This window comes from Echinops telfairi, unplaced genomic scaffold, assembly GCF_000313985.2.
Source record: "Echinops telfairi isolate 266 unplaced genomic scaffold, ASM31398v2 ScPeMD7_7466;HRSCAF=8504, whole genome shotgun sequence".
Taxonomy (NCBI): domain Eukaryota; kingdom Metazoa; phylum Chordata; class Mammalia; order Afrosoricida; family Tenrecidae; genus Echinops; species Echinops telfairi.
Window position 1 is genome coordinate 4,282,912 of NW_022111366.1, and position 22,524 is coordinate 4,305,435.

At 40.7% G+C, this 22,524-nt stretch overlaps 1 protein-coding gene across 1 annotated transcript in view; it reads left to right on the top strand.

Moving 5' to 3' along the window:
- Positions 1 to 22,524, top strand: part of SPAG17 (sperm associated antigen 17) — a 274,115-nt gene that overhangs the window by 221,505 nt on the left and 30,086 nt on the right. Inside the window, exons 27-38 of the mRNA XM_045283716.1 lie at positions 2,275 to 2,492; positions 5,063 to 5,204; positions 7,239 to 7,393; positions 9,528 to 9,716; positions 12,238 to 12,383; positions 12,497 to 12,627; positions 14,025 to 14,152; positions 16,649 to 16,831; positions 17,891 to 18,004; positions 18,524 to 18,569; positions 21,018 to 21,117; positions 21,409 to 21,456. Of these exons, the coding sequence (XP_045139651.1) occupies positions 2,275 to 2,492; positions 5,063 to 5,204; positions 7,239 to 7,393; positions 9,528 to 9,716; positions 12,238 to 12,383; positions 12,497 to 12,627; positions 14,025 to 14,152; positions 16,649 to 16,831; positions 17,891 to 18,004; positions 18,524 to 18,569; positions 21,018 to 21,117; positions 21,409 to 21,456 (1,600 nt within the window). The remainder of the gene's footprint in view (positions 1 to 2,274; positions 2,493 to 5,062; positions 5,205 to 7,238; positions 7,394 to 9,527; positions 9,717 to 12,237; positions 12,384 to 12,496; positions 12,628 to 14,024; positions 14,153 to 16,648; positions 16,832 to 17,890; positions 18,005 to 18,523; positions 18,570 to 21,017; positions 21,118 to 21,408; positions 21,457 to 22,524) is intronic.

The following is a 22,524-nucleotide window of genomic DNA, read 5'->3' on the forward strand; positions in this document are numbered from 1 at the left end:
CCTTGATCCTGCCCTACCAGGTCTCCCACACCCACCTCCCCACCAATTTGGATCGCTTGTTGTTCCCTTGTCCCTGTGTTTGTTATCCCCTCTTCTTCCCTTCCCCCCTCCTCCCCCTCTCCCATGTCCCCCCCTCTCATACCTTCTTATTGTTGTTCTGTGCCTTCCAGTCAGCTCCAACCCATAACAACCCTATGCACAACAGAGCAAAGCACTGCCCAGTCGCATGCCATCCTCACAATCGTTCCTTTGCTTGAGCCCATTGTTTCAGCCACTGTGTCAATCCATCTCCTTGGGAGCCTCTGATAAGATAATTGCTGTAACCTGGGAAAAGGTATTGCATCCTACCCTAATACCCTTACAACTGACTGGCTGCTCCTATCAGATTACATCATGAGAAGTAATCACATCATTACATGACTGTCAAATTGTATCATTAATAACTACCAAGAATCATGGCGCAGCCAAGTTGGCACAATTCAATACGTGACAGCCGTGTTCTAAAATGCTTCATTGTGGACACTAGATTTTGAATCTCATAGATCATTTTCATGTGTCATGACACATTATTTTCTTTCGACTTTTCAACCATTTAGAAACATAGAAAGTGTTAGTGCTTCACAGACTGTACAAGACAAGATAGGTTGTCCTTGACCTACAGGTCAAGGTGTGTCAATGCCTGTTCTGTATCCATGGAACCAGCATGTTGGTGCAGTGGTAAAAGTGCTGGACTGCTAACCAAAAGGTTGGCAAGTCCAACCCACAAGTTGCTCTGTAGAAGAAAGAGGTGGCATTCAGCTTCTGTAAAGAGTTATAATCTAACTGGGCAATTAAACTCTGTCCTATCGGGTTGCTATGGTAGCAGTCGATTTGGTTTTATTCTAGATATGGACAGATTTTTAAAACTCTATTATGTCAATTTATGTAACAAAGTACGTGTAAATGGCCTGCTGAAAGGGTATAATAGTCTATTCAGTCCTATGCTCATTATAATTGCATTTTTGTTTCTGAGATGACTTATAGTTATGTCAGATTTTCTTTATGTAATTTGAAGTTATAGTTTTAAGTATGTGCAAATCTAGAATCGCTGTAACTTTGTGGTAGAATCCGCCTCGGTAGTGATTCTTTTACCCTAGAATACTGTGTCAGTTTGCGTTCTCTAGAGAGGCAAAACCAGGGACGCTTGTACATTATGCATATAGAAAGAGATTGGCTTTCCTTGTTATGGAAAGAAGGAGGTCCAGTTCCATTTGAGTCCATAGACAAGAGGTAAGCCAGAATTACTACCGAGAAAGGTAGTCATTAAGGCCTCTCAATATATATTGGATTTAATAAAGTCTTCAAGAGAGAGACTGGGGTACTCCTGAGTTGTGGAGCTACAGAAGCTGATGAATAGGAAGCAGGATGACAAAGCAGGAGCGCCACAGGTGGGTGGACACAGAGGTACCTGAATCCAAAGTCAGCCAAACCAATTCGATTCAGCAGTCTGCTGACAGCTCCTGGGACCTGCAGGTGACAAAAGAGGTCATCTGTGAACCAGCCGCAGGATGCAGATTCTGAAGGGGCAAGGGCTCTCAGCTCTGCTCTGGGTCTCTCTCTTATGCAAAAGGCCACCCCCCAAAGAGGGCTGCATCCGTCTGCCACACGATCGATCTGCTGTTGATTGGCTAGAAAGAAGAACACTTTAAAAGCCAGGATACAGAACCCACATTCTAAGATCCAAGGAAATGTAAGGAGACTCGGAACTATACAGAAATGGAGCTGAATAGATATTGTTGTGCTACAGGCACTTGTGTATGTGCAAACAGTTGTGTTTGTGTAGGGGTAGATGGCAAGAATCCAGCCATTATTAAGATATTCATAACCTGATGTGTTGTTTCCTTGTTGAGAAATAATTGATGAAATACTACTTAGTTGAAAAATAGTGGATTAAATACGCATTGCCCAAGGAGCCCTGGTGGCATAGAAGGTTATGAATTGGGCTGCTAACCATAAAATCAGCAGTTCGAAACCACCTGCTACTCCACAGGGGCAAGATGAGGCCTTCTGCTCCCACACAGATTTACAGCGTCCAAAACCCATAGAGGCAATCAATTCTATAGGGTCACTATGAGTCAGAATCAACTCTGAGAATGAGCTTGTTGTTTAGAGTTTATTGCCTACCTATGCCATGGTGGCCAAGAGAGTTTGTACTGTATCAAAACTTAATGAATGGCTTATGTAATTGATATGAAAGTCATACTGTTGTGTTTCATTTTACTTGGACTTCCACAGGAAAAGGTCACAAAAATATGTTATCAATGACCCATAAGAATGAAAGCCATGAACCTCATGCAGAGGCAGTTCAAACAGCAACTCCTGTGGAAGTTCACATAGGCGTCTGGTTTACCACCACACCTGGAGGGAATCGGATTGGTACCAAAGGATCAGAAAGAATAACAGACTTGACCCCACTTTTATCCTTCAAAGCCACAGATCCTGTCAATGGAACGGTATGGCAGAATATCAATGCAAAAATATTTAAGTCATTAGTGTCATGCAACAGCACATGGGAAGTGCCTGCCAAACAATACATGTTTCAGTAAATATCTGTTATGTAATGGGCGGATTGTTAGTTTGATGGATAGATGGATGAATTCAGTTTCCCAAATTTTAAAGCATCACGTGGCTTCTTTGACCAGCATGAGTATTGTTATTTTTTAAAAGGCGGGCCATGCATTTCTGTAGTTTCTATATAAGACCTATATGATGAGTGATGTCATGTCTTCCCTATGTTCAAAGTATGTGCACATAAATAAGCCTTAAGTTCTGGTAGGTTATTCCTGATTCCACATTTTTTGTGTAACTTGCAGTGATAAGAGAAATCATTAGTGATCTTTGACTTCAAGGAACTTATTGTGCATTTTAGAAATAAGACATGCTCATATTAAATAACTCAAGAATTCAGCAGCTATGCAAAGTTTGTTTTGTTTTTCCTTTTCCTTTTTGTAGCATAAGAAAATTATCTTGTTCTGTCCTTACATCAATGGAAAGTATTACATAAATGAGGAAAGTGCCTCAAATCATTGAGTAACCTGGTCAAAAGTACATATGTAGGAACTGTTACACCCAATTTGAATTAGTTATTGGAGACTGAAAACTTAACTCTTCCCATTCTTGAGCTGTCTTTCCAGCGTCATGTCTGAAGGTTCCCAGAACAACCTGGATCAAAACAAGATGCAGAATCTTTTCAGGCATCTGATCTCTGACTTCTGGGCTTCCCACCATTATTTATAACCACATGCTGCTGGTCAAAGGCCAAATAGCTGCTTGCTATTGAGTTGAATTACATCTTTCAACCAAAGATGGTTTCCTTTCCTCCTCAGTCTACTTCTAAAGACATTTTATAATTGTTTGTCTTGTTTGATAGTAATGTATATTCTATGAAGCTCCAAGTACTATATAACATCTCAGGAAGTTGAAGTTTTGTTCATTTTCAATGGTTTTAAATAAGCTGCTGAAATCCACCCCCTTATGTAAATTGTTTGACTTTTTAGGAAAATTTTATTAACAGTTCTTAGTTTTTTCTTATTAATCGCCACCACCATTTTAAAAGCACGGGCCCACATCCCAAAGCCTCAATTGTAGCATGACTTAAACACCAACTACAACATAATAATAATGGCTGAGCATTCACTGTGTGTCAGAGTTATTTTCATTTTACAAATGAGGTATCCAAACTTGAGAAAAGGCTAGGTGACTTGTCCCAAACCACACATCTACCCTGTTTCCCCGAAAATAAGACTTAATTACAGTTTTGCGTCTAGCTGAAATATAAGGACTTCCCCCCGAAAATAAGGCCCCACAAAGCTACCGTAACTCTGGACCTTGGACTGGAGCAGTTGGCTGCAGTGCAGCTGAAGCAGACAGGAAGTGCGAGGTCTCTTTTACTCAAACAATAAACAGTAAATGTGTACCATATTCTTCTTCATGGAAAAATAAAACATCCCCTGAAAATAAGACCTAGCGCATCTTTGGGAGCAATAATTAATATAAGACACTGTCTTATTTTCGGGGAAACAGGGTAGTGGTGATCAGGACGTGGACCTCAGCAAGCTATATTCCAGATCCCAGCAGTTTTTAACCAGCATGCAAATAGAACCTGAAACTGACATTACCACAGGAAACAAAATGGAAAATTTCCCACTGCGTGACAGGAAGTAGCACATTCTAGAGGAGTGGGCACTGTTGTTAGGATGAGGTGACATTCCAGTTGGTAGCAAGGGCTTCTACCTAAAAGGTTGGGTTTAGAGCTTCCTCTCATCGGTGGTGTAGCTACAGGGTTCCAGGGTCTATTTAATGTCCTTTTAGGTAGGAGCCCTTGCTACCAACTGGAATTTTTCTGTGATTCCTACTCTAGTCTATATACTCAAAAATCTCTTCAATAGTGCTTTTATTTCTCTTAGGATAAAATCAATCTTTAATATACCTTAAAGTCCTCCTCAATCTAGTGTATTTTAAGTATGAAATTACCTGTATTGGGGCATATAGTTGAATTCTTGACAATTGGTCCAAGATTCACATGTCACCACACAACCAGGTCAGCCCTATAGGTCAGCTTTAATATAGGCAAGAGACTACCTATCTTAACTCCATAGCTTTCCAGGAAATGAGACCTGTGTTCTTCTCACAAGACAAACTTGGATCTGCTCAGTCCTAATGTTAAGTTTTTATTCAAAAATGTGTTGAAACAGACATAGCAACAGTTTTGAAGTCAAGTGACCCTTAACTACCAGCCTGGAACTTTACTTACTGAGAGACCTTGAGTAAGTTTCTGAACATCTTTAAGCCTTATCTATAAAATGTTTCCTCATCTCTAAAATGTTGACATCATTCCTTGCTTCCCAGGCTTCTTGCAAAGATTATATCATATTTATGCAATATGATAACAATTGATAAATATGGGATAAATACATAGGTAGAATTGTTGTGGCACCATCCTTGTCGTCATTGGAGCACCAAAATAAGCAGACTTGGGACTCTCCACCTGACGAAATGATGATGTTCACCTTCACACATTCAGGTTATGACAACTCGAGAAGACAAAGTGGTCATTGTGGAGAAGAAAGATGGTACCCGGATCGTGGATCATGCTGATGGCACCCGAATCACAACCTTTTATCAAGTTTATGAAGATCATATTCTTCCCGATGATCAAGAAACAGGTAGGTTTAAGTTGGCCAATATCTGGTAACTCTTTAAACTAAGATAGGTAGAATCATCACTATTGTTGCACATACATAGAAGGAAAATGACGTTAATGAAGTCAGCCAATCCAATGGCATTTTAGGCAGTGCAAAGCAGGCCTATGAGAGCCTTTGATTGTGATCTTCAGGCTGAATAGAGATGGGAATGGGAAGAGCTCCGGCTGATGACCGGAGAGTAGCAGCAGCATTCTCATTTTCACCACTTTAAGTCCGCAGGTCCTATTTACTGGTGGTGAAAAGCTCAGCATTGTGCCCGAACTGTACTAGACATCAGCTCGCAGGCTCGTGTCGTGTGAACTATTGGGCGTCGAATGTGCCCAAGTCAGTGTCCTTAGTTGGTTTCCGTTGAGCCCTTTCATCGTCGGAAAGGTGGAGTGGGTGCAAACAAAGCTGCAGCTGCTCACAGAAGCCAAGTCCTACCCCCTTGCCTAGCGTAGCTTCTACACGAGTTTTAGGGGACAATGATTCCCTTGCCTCTTTTTCATTTAATGCTAGTTTGTTTAATGCATTAAATGCTTCATTGCAAAATGAAATACAACAACAATGAATACATGCACACATACTTCTGAATATATATTGAGATACTCTGACATACTGTGTTTTCTGGGCACAGTGTGCATGTTATACCTTTTTTCCCCAGTCAGGCTCCCCACACACCTGCCTCCGGGTATTTTCAGAAGTGCACTCTGCTAATATGAAATACCCCATGGGGGAGCACAGGAGGCAAAATAAAAGTGTAGCATGTGTTTTATTTGTGTAAAATACTTTAATTTCACAAGAAAACCTTGACGTATGGGATATAAAATCAAGACATTGGTGAAACATTTAAACGTTTATCAGTGGCAAAAGAGAAACAAAAACATAGCTACTTCTTATAAGCGACAATTACATATCAGTTGAAAGGAATGAAACACACGCACACACATACAACCTAAATCACGAAATGGAATTTGTTGTTTTCAAGGTGATTCCAACTCATTACCACCCCATGGAACAGAACAGAGCACCCCGTCAGGCTTGCAGGTCTGTCATCTTGACCGCAGGCGACGGAGACATCTTTCTCCCGCCAGGCAGCTCTCGCTCACTCTCACTGCCATCAAGGCCAGGCCCCACTCATTGTCACCCTATAGTCGGGGTGGAACTGACACTCTTCATGGGAGTAGAAAGCCCTGTCTTTCCCCCCACGGAGCCGCGAGTGGTTTTGCCCTGTGGACCTTGTGGATCGCAGCCAACGTGTAACCACGACTCCAGCAGAGCAGCTAGTGGACTCGAATTGCTGACCTTTTGGTGAGCAGTCATTTGCTTACCCCTCAAACAGCGGAGCTCCTCCTCCTCACATGGCTAAAAGTCCCAAAACACGGCTGAGGGGAAAAGTCATGTGTTGAATGATGCACAAATACATCATTTATGTGAATTTAAACAATATCTAAAAGACAAGGAGCCTTCAAAAAGTTCACTGAAAAAAATGGATTTAGAAGATAATGGGATTTCCCATAAGTTTTTTGACCCCTACCCCTTGAATATATTCTTAAGACATGTATTTTATAAGAGGTGAAAATGGACTAAAAGGGAGGAGAATATACTCAAGAATAAGGCTAAAAGTTAATTTCAAGTCTTCGGTAAAACTTTTCCTATGTAAATATTTTACATTTTGAAGGAACTCTGGCAAAACAGCCACAAGTATAATTTTTGGTTGATGGATTTGCACGTGGTGAAATTGCCTATGGTGCTTTTGTGAATGCTTCCAGTTTCTTGAGACGAAGTCATGGGCATAAAACAGGACAGTAAGTAGAAAGGATTCTCCTGAGACGATGACGAGAGTGGGCCGTGCTGTAACCCTGCGGCGTTCTCAGCATTCAGTACCTTTTCGCCACTGGGTTGTTTCCCTAGAGAGCCCAGCCAGTCAGAAGACAGCTGCAGACTCAGCCAGCTGAAAGCTGCTTTCAGTCACATGCCACCCACCCAATCCGCCCACCCTGTGTTTGCTTATAGCCGAGGATCTGCAGACAGTCACCAGGCAGGTGAAGTGCATGCGGATAGAGAACTCACACTATGCCACTGTCATCACCAACTGCGAGGACAGTAGCTGCTGTGCCACCTTCGGAGATGGGACATCTATTATTGCAAAGCCCCAAGGCACATACCAGGTAGGTGCAAGAGAAAATGGAGGGGCATCAACCGTAAGAATCCACTCTGCTTAGAAAGCCCACCTCCGGGGCAGTGGAATATAAACCACTGTTGCTCCTTTTGATCACCCAATTTTGTATCTGTTTTGCATTTCTCTTTTATCTTCCATGACCTGATCTTTTATCCTGTAATCTATTAAAATAGACTACTCTGGTTGTTCTTTATTATTATCATTATTGAGCCTCTGACAAATTAAATGAGCAGTAGGCCATCTAGAATCATAGTTGGAGCCATCAATATTTCACTTTCAATAACAGTTGTTTGAGTTATTCTGAAGATCAAAAAGAAGTAGAAGACTTGAACAACACAGTAGCCAACTAGACCAAGCAGACAGCTATAGAACTCCCCAGTCATCAGTAGTCATTCTTCAGCAGGCATGGATCATTTCCCAGTATACACATATACTAGGTCCCAAAATAATTCTCAATAACGTTTAAAGGATTGAAAGTGTACTAACTATGTGCTCTCATCACAATGAACTGAGATTAAAACTCAGTAACAGAAATAAATTTGGGGAATTTTCACACACACAGAAATTAAATGGGTTAGAAGGCAAAAGAGAATTTGGAAAATATAGTGAGATGAATGAAAATGAAAACACAATGTTCTAAAACTTATGGAGTGCAACGAAAGCAGTGCTCGGAAGGAAATTTAGAGTTGTAACTGCCATGTTAAATAATGAAAGCAAATATCAAGAGTCTTTACCTTGGTTAATCTATACAAAGTAAAATAGTATAGGAAAATTATAACAAAGAGACATTAAAGCAAGTAGATGAAATGTGAGAACACAAGAGAAACTATAGTTTCATCACTCACTTTGTCTCTGTATCAGGAAGTTCTTTGCAAACCGTAAATCTTTTCTTTGGTGGTGCATTCTTCTTGGAAGCACTAAATTTGTGACTAGCACCTGTGGAAAACCTTTTTCCAAAAATGATCTTCCAAGTCCTCCAAATTGACTAAGAATTTTTTTAATTTTAATAAATCATTTTAGTGGGGGCTCTTACAGCTCTTATAACAATCCATACATCCACTGTGTTAACCACAACTGTACGTATGTGGCCTTTTCAAAATGTTTCATATCATCCTTATCAAAACATTTTCTTTCGACTTGAGCCCTTGGTATCAGCTCCTCAATTTTTCCTCCCTCCCTCACCTTCCCACCCTTTTGCATCCTTGATAAATTATAAATTATTATTTTCATATTTCATACCATCTGCTGGCTCCCTTCACCCCTGTTTCTGTTGTTTGTCATCCCATGAGGGTGGGGTTGGTTCTAAGACAATCATTGAGATCAGTTCTCCCTTTCTTCCCCCACCTTCCCCTTAACCTCATGGTATCACTACTACATGACTGTTCCTGAGGGTCCTGGATTCTGTGTGCCAGGAGCTCTTATCTGAACCAGTATACATTCTCTGGTCTTGCCAGATTTGTAAGGTAGTACTGGGGTCATGATAGTGGCAGGGAGGAAGCATTAAAAAACTAGAGCAATGTTGTATGTTTTGTCGGTACTATATTGCACCCTAGCTGGTTCATCCCTTCCTTGTGACCCGTCTGTGAGGGGAATCCAATTGTCTGCAGATTGGCTTTGGGTCTCCACTCTGGCCCCCATCGCTTGCAACAATATGATTGTTTGTTCTGTGTCTTCCGATGCCTGATACCTGATCCTGTTGACACTCATGGTCACACAGGCTGGTGTGCTTCTTCCGTGTGGGCTTTGTTGCTTCCCAGATAGATGACCAATTATTTATCTTCAAGCCTTTAAGAGCACCATCAGCTTTCTTCACCACATTTGCTTATGCATCTATTTTGTCTTCAGCAATCATGTCAGGAAGGTGAGCATCACAGAATACCAAGTAATTAGAATGAATTGTTCTTGCGTTGAGGGAGTACTTGAATGGAGGTTCAATGCCTGTCTGCTACCTTAATACTTAACATATAAATATATGTACATAGACCTATATCCCTATCGTGATAAATAAATATACTTACATATGTATGTGCCTGAATTTATACCTATATAAATGCCCTTTGCCTCCTAGTACTTTTCTCTATTTAATTGTTTTTTAATTCTTTTTTTTTCTGTTGTCCTTCCAGGTGTTACCTTCAAGCACAGGCTGTCTTTATATTGACAGAGACTGTTCAGCTATATATTACCATGAATCAAACAGTGAGCTATACTATCCTTTCCCAAAGCGTAACCAGCTGAGAGCTAGCAAGTACATCATGAAGCACACGTCAGAGATTCTCTGTGAGGTCATGGATCCTGAGGGAAACATTTTCCAGGTAAAGTGCATTTTTGAATGTGAGCCTGTGGCTACGCTTTTGAGGTCGTCCACCGGTAAAGCTTCCCAAGGCCTTTTACCGTCATTGCCTTGGCATATACCGGCAAACTTTCATGATGGCCACTTTCTTCCCTTTGGTTCTCAAGTATAAAGCCCCCCCCCCCCAGTTGGGACGGTAGACACGTTAAAGCCAAATAAATCATCAGAACAGAAAGGGAGAACGTTTCGCAGACATCTAAAAACGATGCCACCAAAAGGAATGATGCAAGAATGGTCCTGTACCCAGGTAAGTGAGAGCAGACACATGGGGAAGCAGACAGGGTTGTGTGGCCAGGCAGAGGCCATGGGGAGACATGTAAATTAGTGAGCTGCCAGGTTGGATCGTAGAGGTGGAAAGTCTGAAGAGGTGTCCAGGTATCCTGTGCTGTGATTTTATTTTCTGTTCTTCTGCCCTGTGTACCATCGCTAGGCGGTACCTCCAGCGGTTACTTGTGAGCTGTTTTCATCTCACGGCCGCTCCGTGAGCAGAGTCAGAGTAGAACTGTGCTCCGTCAGGTTTTCAATGGTTATTTCTCAGCAGTGAATTACAAAGCTTTCTTCTGAGGCATCTCTGGGTGGACTTGAACCTCCGAACTTTCTGTTAGCATCACACATTTGAACCACGCAGGGACACATCTAGGTCAAGCATTGACAAATCACAACTCTGCAGGCCATGTGTCTTTAACGGTCTGCTATATTTTTTTAATGGGTGGAGAGAAATTCCAAGAAGAAGATTTTGCACGACATAAAAATTAGGGGAAATTCAGATGTCAGTGTCATAAAGTTTTCCTGGAGCACAGGAAAGAGGTCGCACGCTCTCTTCGGGCTGATTTTGCACGATGATGGCAGAGTGGCGTTGTTGTAACAGACCGTGTGGTCTGCAGACACTGAAATATTTTCTACCTAGTTCTGAACAGGAAAAATCTTTGCCCACCCTTGCTCTTGGCACTTGCTGTCTTTCGTTTGCCTCTTCTTTTACTTGCGTATCTTATGTAACAGTAGGATTTCATCTATCAACTAGCAGGTATGGAAATGAGTTTTTTAGCTTTGGAGCCAGACCACAAATCCGGAGTCCCCCTCTTTGCCTTGGTGTGCAGACAAGCCCTGATCCACATCGTTTTTTTCTTTGCTAACTAAATGAGACTTTTTTACGGTGTATTGTCAGCCTTCCAACAAAGTTCAATTTACAATGCACTTGAAGCGTATAGTCCCAAATCTTCTGCGGTGAAGTGTCTGAGTTGCGCTATCTAGGCGCTCCGAGCCCCATGCTTTGTTCCTTCTCCTGGACATCTCTCCCGTGGCCCTTAGCCTGCACCACACACCTCTCTGATGAGATGCGTGGGGTATCTGGGTAGCTCTACTGACCAGGGCTGGTAAGTCTGTTTCCTGATGCCTTTAACCCATGTATCTTAATTCTGCCCTTGGAATCACAGAAGCAAGCCCTCATCCATGGGATTATCTTTGCAATATTGTGAGATGTGATTCAATTGGGTACACACTCGATTACTAGTCTTAAGGTTAGCCATTCAAACCCACCCATAGGCACCCCTGAAATCAGCTCTAGTGATCTGCTTCTGAAAGGTCCCAACCTTAACACCCCATGGAAGAGTTGCACTATGCAGACATGGAGTCACAATGAGGTGTAATTGATTCCAGGCCAATTGACAACAATCATCACTGAGAAAGGGCAGTGAGTGGAATATTTGCTTTCCATGCAAGAGACCCAAGCTCTGTTCCCAGGCACTGTACCGCACTTGCAGCAACTACTGAGTGTTGAATCACAGCACAATGTGGCTGTGATGGGGAACAAGTGTCAGCAGAGCTTCCAGGTGAATTCAGGTAAGGAAAAAGGTCTGGCAACCTACTTCGAAAAATCAGCCAATGAAACCCTTATGGGTCACAATGGTTCAATCTCATTGTGCGTGGGATCACCATGACTTGAAGGCCAATTTGAAGGCAACCCAACCCAACATCAACTGAATAGCCAGTTCCAACGAGTAGTCTTTTCTGAATGCATTGATTTTGTCTGTTGGTTTTCACATTCAAGGGGTGGGCTGTAGATAGAGAGGCGCTACTACATTTTAACTTTTATTAATTAAATCTATACTTAGTGATAATGTGTAATCAACTATATTGACATTGTGTAGCCAACTATACTGGCAGTATAGTTGGTTACACAATAGCTGATCAACAGTTTGAACGGGCCAGCTTCTTGGGAGAAAGATGACGCTATCTTCTCTCTTAAAGATTCATAGCCTTGGAAACTCTAGAGAGTGGTTCTCTTCTGATCCACAGGGTTGTCTGGATCAGAATCGACTCAATGGATTTTATACTTGGTGCGAAATGCCTTGCAAATAAACATGCCTGATTTTCTGAGTATATCCAAAGATCATCTCCTTTCTCAAATTGGACATGGAAAATCTAAGCTTCATGACATCTGCTTGCTTGCTTTCTTTTGACCGCTCTTCTGCTTTTCTCTTTAGGTCATGGCTGATGGGAGTGCATCAACTATTTTACCTGAGCACACATTTGAAGAGGAGATGAATTCAAATACTGAGGGCTATGACAGTTTATCATCTCTGCACCTCCAGAAGAATCATCTGCAAATCTATGGTGAACATATCCCCAGGTAAATGACAATAATCAACTTGTTTGTTGTTTTAACTTTCAAGCTGGGGGGGGGATGGAATATGTACTTTAGCAGAATACTTCAAGTGATCAGATTTTTATTTCCTCAAATAGATTTTTTGTTATCTATGCGGATGGATCTGGAGTAGAACTTCTTCGAGACACTGACATAGAGGAATATCTCTCCATGGCATACGGAGAACCCATGACTGTAGTTCTCCAAGAGCCGGTACAGGAACAGCCAGGTAGAGACAAGCTCCTCCCTGGAATTCACTGTGTCCCTTCACCAATTCTCATCCTCCTTCATTTTCTCTACATCTCCCCCTGCCCCCCACTACCCCCCACCCCCTCACTCCACACTCGCTTGCCTCCTTCCCTTTCCACCTGTCAGTCCATGTTGACCTATTTATGTAGTTGCTTGAATGTATGTTCATATCAAATTGAATCTGAACATAATCTTATATAAGCTGTTTGTGTATATGAACACCTCTCCTACCTCTGAGCAGTCTGTGTCTGTCTTGTGTCTGTTCAGGCATACCTAGATGCCTATTCATGTGTCCATTTTATCTCAGTAGGGAAAAAACTGAGGTTTCTCTTTTAAATTCTTTGACAAGTCTCACTGTGATGGTATTTATTGAAATGGGAAAGTGTGTGTGATGTGTCAATTATAATGTCAACTAAAAATAGATGGTGTTCTCTAAATTATATTTATTTTGGCACCTTATGTTGTTTTAATCTAGTTCAAAAAATCAGTGTAGATGGTGGTCTCAGAGGCATATTTCATGAAGTAAAAACATTAGTATCTATAATAATGTAGGCTTTTAAATATAGTTATAAAACTAGATCTTAATCTGGGTACAAAGAAATGCTGCATCTAGGCTTGTGTGTATGCTTGTTTTTTACTTTTTCTCTGTTTAATTGGATAATTTTGTGTGCATTTACGAATATGCCTGCATTTCTGGGGAGCTTAGATCTTCCAGCATTTCAGTGCATATGTGCAAGGTAATGCGCCTGGCTCTTTTTCTGTGAATACGGCTCTGGCTGGTTATGGAGGGCAGGTGAGGAACTGTGGTAGAACTAGAACTCACATCATTGCTTTGTCAGTCAGTCAGTTAACTAACGTGCACTTGACAACCCACTGTGTGTCAAATACTGACGAGGTGTTAGGGACACAATGGATAGCTAAGACAGGTGTGTAGCCTGCATTCATAAGACATCCCATTTAGGTGTCAGTCCATACTCCTGAGTGGTCTAGGAGTAGGGCATCTAGCTCCAGCATCTAGGCATTGTTGTGACTGTAAGTCTCATTCTCTTTCGATTGTAAGATTCTTAAGTGTTATCTCCAGGTATCATTTATATGCTTATGTAGAAGTTTCAAAAAGTGTTTGTAGGGTGTAATGAACCATTTCTCAGAGTAATCTTGACATAAAAATGATTTTGGGGGCGGGGCGCGGGGATAGGAGCTGATACCAAGGGCTCAATAAAAAGTAAATATCAAGAAAATAATGATGATAACATGTGTACAAATACACTTAATACAATTGATATATGGATTGTTATAAGAGTTGTAAGAGCCCCCAATAAAATGATCTTTTAATTGAAAGAAAAAAAAAAGATTTTCTGAGAACTCTCTTGGAATCAGGGGCCCTGAGCATCACCGTCCTGCGCCCTTTTCATGAAGCATCACCTTGGCTAATGAAGAAAGAACTGGATACGATTGTGCCTCCTAATCTCCAATCACGATCCTGGGAGAACTTTCCCTCTGTTGAGGTATGAACTTTTCGGCTTAGAAGGTATTTTGCTTGCATATTCTGCCATGGATGGACCAGAGATTCTGGTGTCATGTGATGCTTTCATACATTTTCCTCCTTATGAGACATTGTAATGGACTTAAACCCAACCCACCTCCGTCAAGTGGATTCTGACTCCGCATCTCTGGAAATCCTATGGGGACAAATAGCTTCATGTTTCTCCCTCACAACGACTTGAGTGTCCCAACCTTGAGCTCAATGTCTCGCCCACAGCATCACCAGGGCTCATTTTAATGGGCTTCAGAAGGTCTGCACGTGAAGATTTTAATATTTATAGATATGTATACCTGTCACATATACCTGACAATGAAATCAGGTATTTGAGCTTTTATTTTCTTTATCGTATGCTATACAATAAGGCTTGACCCAATCTTAGTAACCCATGTTGATTCTACCTCTCCGGTCATGGTGGACCGACTGATATTATATTGTGGAAATCTTCCCTTTGCTATTCCATTTGAGGTCTTTAACACTTCCTTGTATCTCTCCAGATATGAAAAAATGCACTGATTGTACACATAAGAATAATGTGAGGGATTGCAGTGATTGAAAACTTTTATGTTCAAGAGTAAACATGGTAATTTTGTCAGACTAGAGAAGCCCACTCTTAAGTGTCTAAAAGGCTAAAGGAAACGATCTTGGAGAAGAATAGTGAGGGCCTGAATCTTGCAACGCTTGCCACTTCATGTGTCAAGCAATTTACATAATATGCCCAGTATTGTCAGATAACATTTTTCAATCAAGGAAGACATTAACAATGTAATCAGAAAGAAGGACTAGTGTTAAATGAGGAGGAAAATGTGTCTGATGTGTGATGATTTTTGCTACTGTATTAGAGTTTAAATCCTGAGCACCCCAGTTTGCAGAAGGCTATGGATGGCAGTGACAGCCCAAGATCCACCGGCAGAATGCCCTCATAGATTGAGCCTTCCTTGAAGTGCTTCTGATCATTAGCCATGGATGTAAGATGATCTTCCCCTCAGGCACACTGAATTTGGGGAAAAAATACCTCCATCATTCTCCAGACAGCCCAGGGAGAGGCACTTTCTCTTAGGGGTTGTCCATACTAGGACAGTACATGGAGTCTCAGAGTCAAGAATCATACCTATCAGTCTTGACCTGACTGCCGTGGTCAAGTAGCCTTGGACCAATCTTGTTAGCCCTTCCATCTAACATAATGTACATGTTCCAATCATGGCCCTGCTCCTGCTTCTGTAGTGCGCCCTGTAACTGTGATCTATTGATCAGCTCCAATCATGAACTTCTGATAGTTCCCTTTGGTCCATGCCTACTTAACTAGAAACCTTGGATGCCATTTTGACCTAGTGCTACGGCCCCTCATCCATATGATATGTCTGTGCCTTTGTGTTGTCTTTGTCCCTTTTAAGACTTAATAAATGTTCTCCTTAAATTATACTTGCGATTGGGATCTCTTTTGTACCTAAAACACTACACAATTTCCTCAGAGCAAGGGCACAAACAATGAACACTTAGATAACATTTCACTCCTGTTTTAATTTGGTGACCATAATAAACTTGGTGAGATGGAAGTAATTATTCATTACTGTGTGATTTGGGGCATGTCACACTGGCCTTCTATAACCTCATCTAAGAAATAAAGAGGCCATACAAAATAGTTCACTAAGGTAATATCCAAGTTCAAAGCATAACATTATGACTAAGTTCATATGTCGCATAAGAGATTAATGAAGGAAGTTTATTTTCTTCCTCCAAATCTTTTATTCTATTACCTTGTGTTCCCAGTAGGAATGACCCAGTGTAACTGGATGTTACTGGCCAAACCGTGGACAAGGACTAGCTATTTGAAATGAAGCACATTGGGCATGCTTCATAACATAGGGGACCAATGCACACAACTCCTTAAATCAATTATTAGGATAATCTAAAATTTATTCTAGGGCAGAAGTTTCAGAGAATACTCTGAAGGCATGTGTAAGCCAGGGTGACCTCAAAGGTGGCCCAAATATAGGAGAGTTTCTTTCTTAAAGAGCATATCTAGGTAAGAATGAACAGGAAGCCAAGAAATTCCAGATTGCTTAATTCTAAATCAATTCTTACGCTACCTAGGGGGATTGGGGAATAATTGCCTGGATTTGGCATAAGCTAAGCTGCATTGCATAACCGTGACCTTGAATAGCTCTTCTCTAAATGTAAGCCATGGGAAAATCATGTAGCAGAATTTAAAAACATCTAGATTCTTGGCAACACATATAAAGGACAAACTCACTCAGCACAGTTATCAATCCTTCCGTACATTTTGTAGAACTTTTTAAGGGCAAGGATCATATTTTTTCCATTATTGTTTTCTCTAACAAAGGGTCCCTAATGTGGTCTCTATGTAATATGTACTCAGTAAGAAAAACAAAATCTAATGCTCACATAATCTGATTTTGTTTTGGGGGTCGGGGGGGCTGCCCGTTTGTTTTGTTAACAGAAAAAAACTCCAGGACCTCCATTTGGCACTCAGATTTGGAAAGGCCTTTGCATTGGCTGCAAAAAGCTCGTGTGTGCCCCAGCCCCTATAGTCAAGGGTCCCAAAGTGCTGCAGGTCCGCCAGTTCATCCAGCATGAGGTCATAAAAAATGAACTGAAGCTGAGGCTGCAAGTTTCCCTAAAGGTAATGGAATCCAGGTAACCTGATCCCAAAGAAACAACGATAGGGCAATTATTCCTCTCGGCTTCCTGAAGAATCGGAAATTATGTAATTCAACCAGAATTAGTCCAATGAGATGCATGTATGTCAGTCTCCCAGAGTTTGAAGAGGTTGAGGGGAATTTAGAGGGCTGAGACACTGTTTAATGGTTCCCATAAGTTGTGTGCAACCTTAAGAGACCCAAAAGATATTGAGAAGTTAAGTAAGTTATATAAATGATTGCCAGATAGACTCCGTTTTCTTGCTCATTATATGGAAAACTGATCCGTTGACCAATGGAAAGAGATAAAACTATATGCTGATCTGATAATTGCCCATATAAGAAGGGGCTAAAGGGAGAAAAAGTTTTGGGAATTGGATTAGGTATTTGTAAATGTGTAACAGTTGACTTCCTCGTTTGTTAACCCCCTGTGAACAGGGACCATGTGTGTTTTGTTTACTTTTATATACCCAGCACTTGGTATTTAGGAGGGAATTGTTACTTTTAAAAAATTTTGGTAGAAAAGTGAAATGTATGTGTGCTGGAAGCAAAAGAATGGACTGAGCACCTTGTATTTATAGATAGAGTCATAAATATTAGACCAGGAAACTTACTGCTGTGGATTCGATGCTGACTCACAGTGACCCTATAGCACAAAGTAGAATTGCCCCGGTGGGTTTCTGAGACTCTCTTTGACCTGGACAGGACTTTAGATACCATCAAACTCAACTCAGTCCATTTTATTGATAAAGAAACAGAAGCATGTAAGTAGAAGTCAGGCCTTTCTGAGGTCCCATGTAATTCGAACATATTGTGGTTCTCGATGCTGTCTTTGGACTCTTCCAATCTTCTGTCTTACTGACATAGAACATTCGGGCCCATGCTTTGTAGATTGCTTAAACAACTGATTGAGCATTGTGAGCTTATATGTTCTTACCCTCTTTGTGTTCTATAACGTTGGTGCTGACTATTTTAGTACATCTCTCCCTAGCTTGTTTCCGTTTGTTGTTGTTGTTTTGAGTAATTTTATTCTGCTCATCCAGGATTATATCAACCATATTCTCCAAAAAGAAGATGAGCTACAGGAAATGACAGTTAAAGATTGCAGAACCGAGGAGGAGCGAGGCAACGCTACAGATCTCCTCAAGTTAGTGATGGTGAGGAAGAAAGGTCTCTCTCCTATGGTGGTGTTTTCACTCCGGCGTCACTAGTCGATGTTTCAAGGCATGACATAAGTCAGCCATTTCTTCCACTTCTCTGAAATGAAAATGTTCTTTCCTTATCAGTTCTCATTTCTGTGGAAATCGAAGTCCCGATACATTTAATTTTCCAGATGCTTTTTAGGTTCTCCCTTTGGGTATAACTAATTCATAAAGCACTTAAATAAAACAGCTTATATTGTCTTTGGAGAAATTGGAATTAACTGAAATGTTAAATGAATGGATGAATGGAATAGTAGGGATAAGATAAGGAAGAGAAATTTCCACAACTTAAAATTATTTCCATTTTTTTAATTCCATAAGTGACTTAAGAGAAATCAAATATACTCTTATATTAACATTGAAGAACCAATTCATTTTATTGTAGTTTGCATGAGTTTAAACAATGCTTCTGAGCAACGTGAATTTTGTATGTGACATAATCATCATCATTGAGTAACTCTGTTTTCCTTTCAGTCTTTCCCTAAGATAGAGGAGACTACCAAAAGTCATGTCACTGAAGGTAACTGACTTTTAATATTTTTCAAAAATATACTTACAAATAAAACAAACTTAAGCACTCCTATCAGGCATGTTCTCAAACAATAGTAAAGCCCCATATACACATCTGTTTGTGGTTGACCAAGTGGTATTATGATAATTTATTTATATACCCGATTCTGTCTAGATTGTGGGTTCTTTGAGAACTGTGATTACTTCTAAGTAATCTGTAACTTTAATCTGTTGAAGGAAGCAAGAGGACATTTGTTTGTGTCACCCTAAATTATTTAGAAGATAACTAAACTGTAAGAAGCAAATCATGAACCAGCCAGCACCCCACCCATCTCATCCACTCCTGATCACACACGGAACATGAACAACCACAGAAATATCACCAATCCTTGCCCTGTTCTACACAACATATAGCTTAGGCCATTCACTGTTTGAAAGAGGTTGTCATTTAAATTACATTTATTTGAGGATACACACAGCCCCAGTGGATTTGGTTATATGTTTTATAGCCCACAGCAGACAGGTGGTGAAGCTGGTTGGTTTGGGTTTGGGTTTTAGCTATATGGCAAAGTTCATCCAATATCTGGCAGCCATGGGCTTTTCGTTCAGCCTGAGTTGTGCTTTGTTTGTCTTCCACGATTTTTTCTTCCATATTTGCTTTTGTTGTTGCTATTATTGTTGCAGAAGAGCCTTGGTGGCATACTGGTTACACATTGGGCTGCAATCTGCAAGGTTGGCAGTTCGAAACCATCAGCTGCTCCTTAGGAAAAAGACGGGCTTTTCCATTCAGGAGAACAGTTACAGTCTCGGAAACTCAAAGGGGCAGTTGTACTCTGTCCTATAAGTCTCTAGAATTGAGTCGGGTTTGTTTTTGCTTTTGTTGTTGCTGTTGATGGTTGTTTTTATCTCGCCTTGATTTCGTTTCCTCTTTTTAAAATGTCACATCACCACACGATGACATTTGATTAGCAGTGCCTTTTTTTTAAAGCACTTTATTGGAGGCTCTTACAACTCTTACCACAATCCATACGTACATCCATTGTATCAAGCACATTTGTACATATGTTGCTATCATTATTTTCAAAACATTTTCTTTCTACTTGGGCCCTTGATATCAGCTCATTCCCACCCCCTTTTTGCTCTCCCTCACTCATGAACACTTGGTAGTTTATAAATTAATATATTTTTCATGTCTTACACTGACCCTTCACCCATTTTTCTGTTGTTCATCACCCTGGAAGGGTGTTATATGTTGCCTTTTTTAGAAGGCTTCCAATGTCTCTCTTTAACTCCTGTTATCACACTCTACTTGGAGGGTGGAGGCCTTTTGCCAGAACCCACTACTATCAAGGAAGTCCTTCCTCTTGATCATGCCATGTGAGTTTCCAAGACTGTAAATCTTTATTAGAACAGATAGTCTCATCTTGCTTCTAAGGGATGGATGGTGGGTTTGAACCTCCAAACTTGGAGTTAGCAGCTCAGTACTTTCCCTACAGCTCCACTAGGCTCCTTAATAGAGTTGCTAGAGTCAGCAGATAAAAATACAACCGACACAGTTAAATTTGAATTTCAACAAACAATAATTTTCGAGTACAAGAATGCCTCATGAGACACCTGTACTATGTAATACTAACAAAAAAATCATTTTTAAAATCTGAAATTGAACATTAATTGGGTTCTCTGTAGCCCTATCCTGTGGGCATTTGAATTTATAGGCACTGCCCAAAAGAGCAGGCACCACAGAGATAAACATCCAATTTTCAAATGGTGAAGGACAACCTAAAGCTTTTAAAAAAAATAAACCAACAGCTGCTTGCATACTTTTGGTTGCTCCTGCCATATTAATAGTGGTGATCCTAAATCAACATTCCCCAAAGTATTTCATGACATATCTGTTTATGGGATGGTTCCACCAAAAATAAAGAGTTCTGCCATTAAACAAGTATAGATGATCCTGCAAATTGTTTTCATTTCTTATAGAGCTGCAAGCACAGAGGGGCACAGAAATGTCCCATAGTTACCAAAAATGTATTCCACCTTGTATAAGTCAGCGTTTCCCAAATTCATAAACCTTTTGGTTTATTAATCTTCTCTTAACAATCCACCAAGACCAGAATAAACTCTGATGAGAAACACGGATCCAATTATCAAACAACCATTGTATTATCTTCATAACCATAGATTCAAGGTGCAGGCAAATATTCAGAAAAATAATTTCAATCTAGTGGTCCTTTGTTTGTTTGTTTGTTTCAATGCTTCAGATAGGAAGTTCAGTTAGGTTGAACACTGCTTTCCCTAAAGGAGGAGGTGTAATTGAATAGGATATTTCTCTATATAGAACATAGAAATTCTAGTAAACCCTGAGAGATTTAAAAAGCAACTCAAATGAGTACACTGAATGCTATGTTTTGTGCTTTAAAGGCACAAGGATAAAAGTTAAAAGTATCTGTTTTTCAAGTTGCAGCCCACCTGTGCAATTTATACAAGCAAAGTATAACGACAGTTCCAAAATGTTTCCCGGATCCGTTCACTAAAGATTTCTTGGAAAAGCAATGGAGGTAAGCTGATCCACTAATATGTCCCACTTAGTGGTGTGCATGCTGTGATTTGGGAGCAGGGCAGGGTCAGCACTAAGGGTGGCTGCATCAGTGTTCACAGCCCTGCAAGCAAGCAAGTAGAGCAAGCACTACCATTACATGACAAAGGGTTCTTGAACTATTGTAACAATAGTTAACAACTGGTAACTAGCCATAGTGAACCCTTTGTCATATGATAGTTTTGCTTGTGCTGAGAGCGTTATCCCTTGTCCCTTTCTCCCTTTTCATTGTATGTTCCCTTCTCTCACAAAGGAATAGGACACAATCAAAGTCCTGGCAAGAAAAGATGAAGCAAAAGAGGTAAATCTACTCTGGTATAGGCACTAGCATGGGTAGCCATAGAATTGTAGTGTGGGCTCAAATGGAAAGTCTTATACAGGCTCACAGGTGTTGTTTGAATCGCTTCTCTACATTTCTGCCATATGATGCGTTAGCTGTGGTTGGCCATGTCATTCACTCTTGGGGAAGCCGATTTGACTGTTCAGTAGATGCCCTCTCTCTCTCTCTTCTAGACAGAAAGGTCTCCGATCCCTCTGCACTTTGGTCATTCTAATAGGCTAATAATGTCAGAGCATGCAAGACTTCTTGTAATTCCCATGAAGAATATGCTCGAAACATTATCGTGTTTGATTTCCTTCCCATCCTTGCTGAAGACGCCAACCCCAGCTCACTCCTCATTAAAGAAAAAAAAAGAATCCAGATCCGTGTAGTGAGTGAATAGGAGCCAATATTATGCTATGGTAAACATTTCCTCACTTCCTCTCTAGAATGGCTCCCAGGATGACTATGCCTCCTAATCAAAAGGTCAGGGTTACCTTGTGGACAGTGATGGGGAAGTGGTGAAAAAGGCCTTAGTCTCATGGGCCACTACCTCCACACGGGGTCAACACAAAGACATATACTGTCTCAGAATATCTCTGAAAGAATATCCCAAAGACTGGTGACAAGGGATTGCCTCTGGGGAAGGAGGTAGAGAGGCTAGGGGAGAGTGGGAGATGGATCTTTCTTTTCATTACCTATTCTTTAATAGCTTTTGAATGGTGTACAAGTTCAGATGCTACATATTCACATTTGGAAATACTTGGAAACATTAACATCTTCAAATGTTAACCTATAGGTAATGGCAAGCCATTGACATTCTTTCAAGAAAGAATGTGAAGCACATAATTAGATGTGTGCTGCAGAAGGACAAGTGGTGGCTGTTTGGAAACAGATTGGGGAGGAGGGATAAGGAAAGTGAAAACTCCAAGGAAATGTGGAAGGTGGTCAACAAGGGTCAAATGTGGGAGAATTAGGGAAGGTAAAAAGAGAACTGTAATCTAGTAGAATCTTTGTTGTTGTCCTTTACTGTTTTAGAAGAGTACTGTG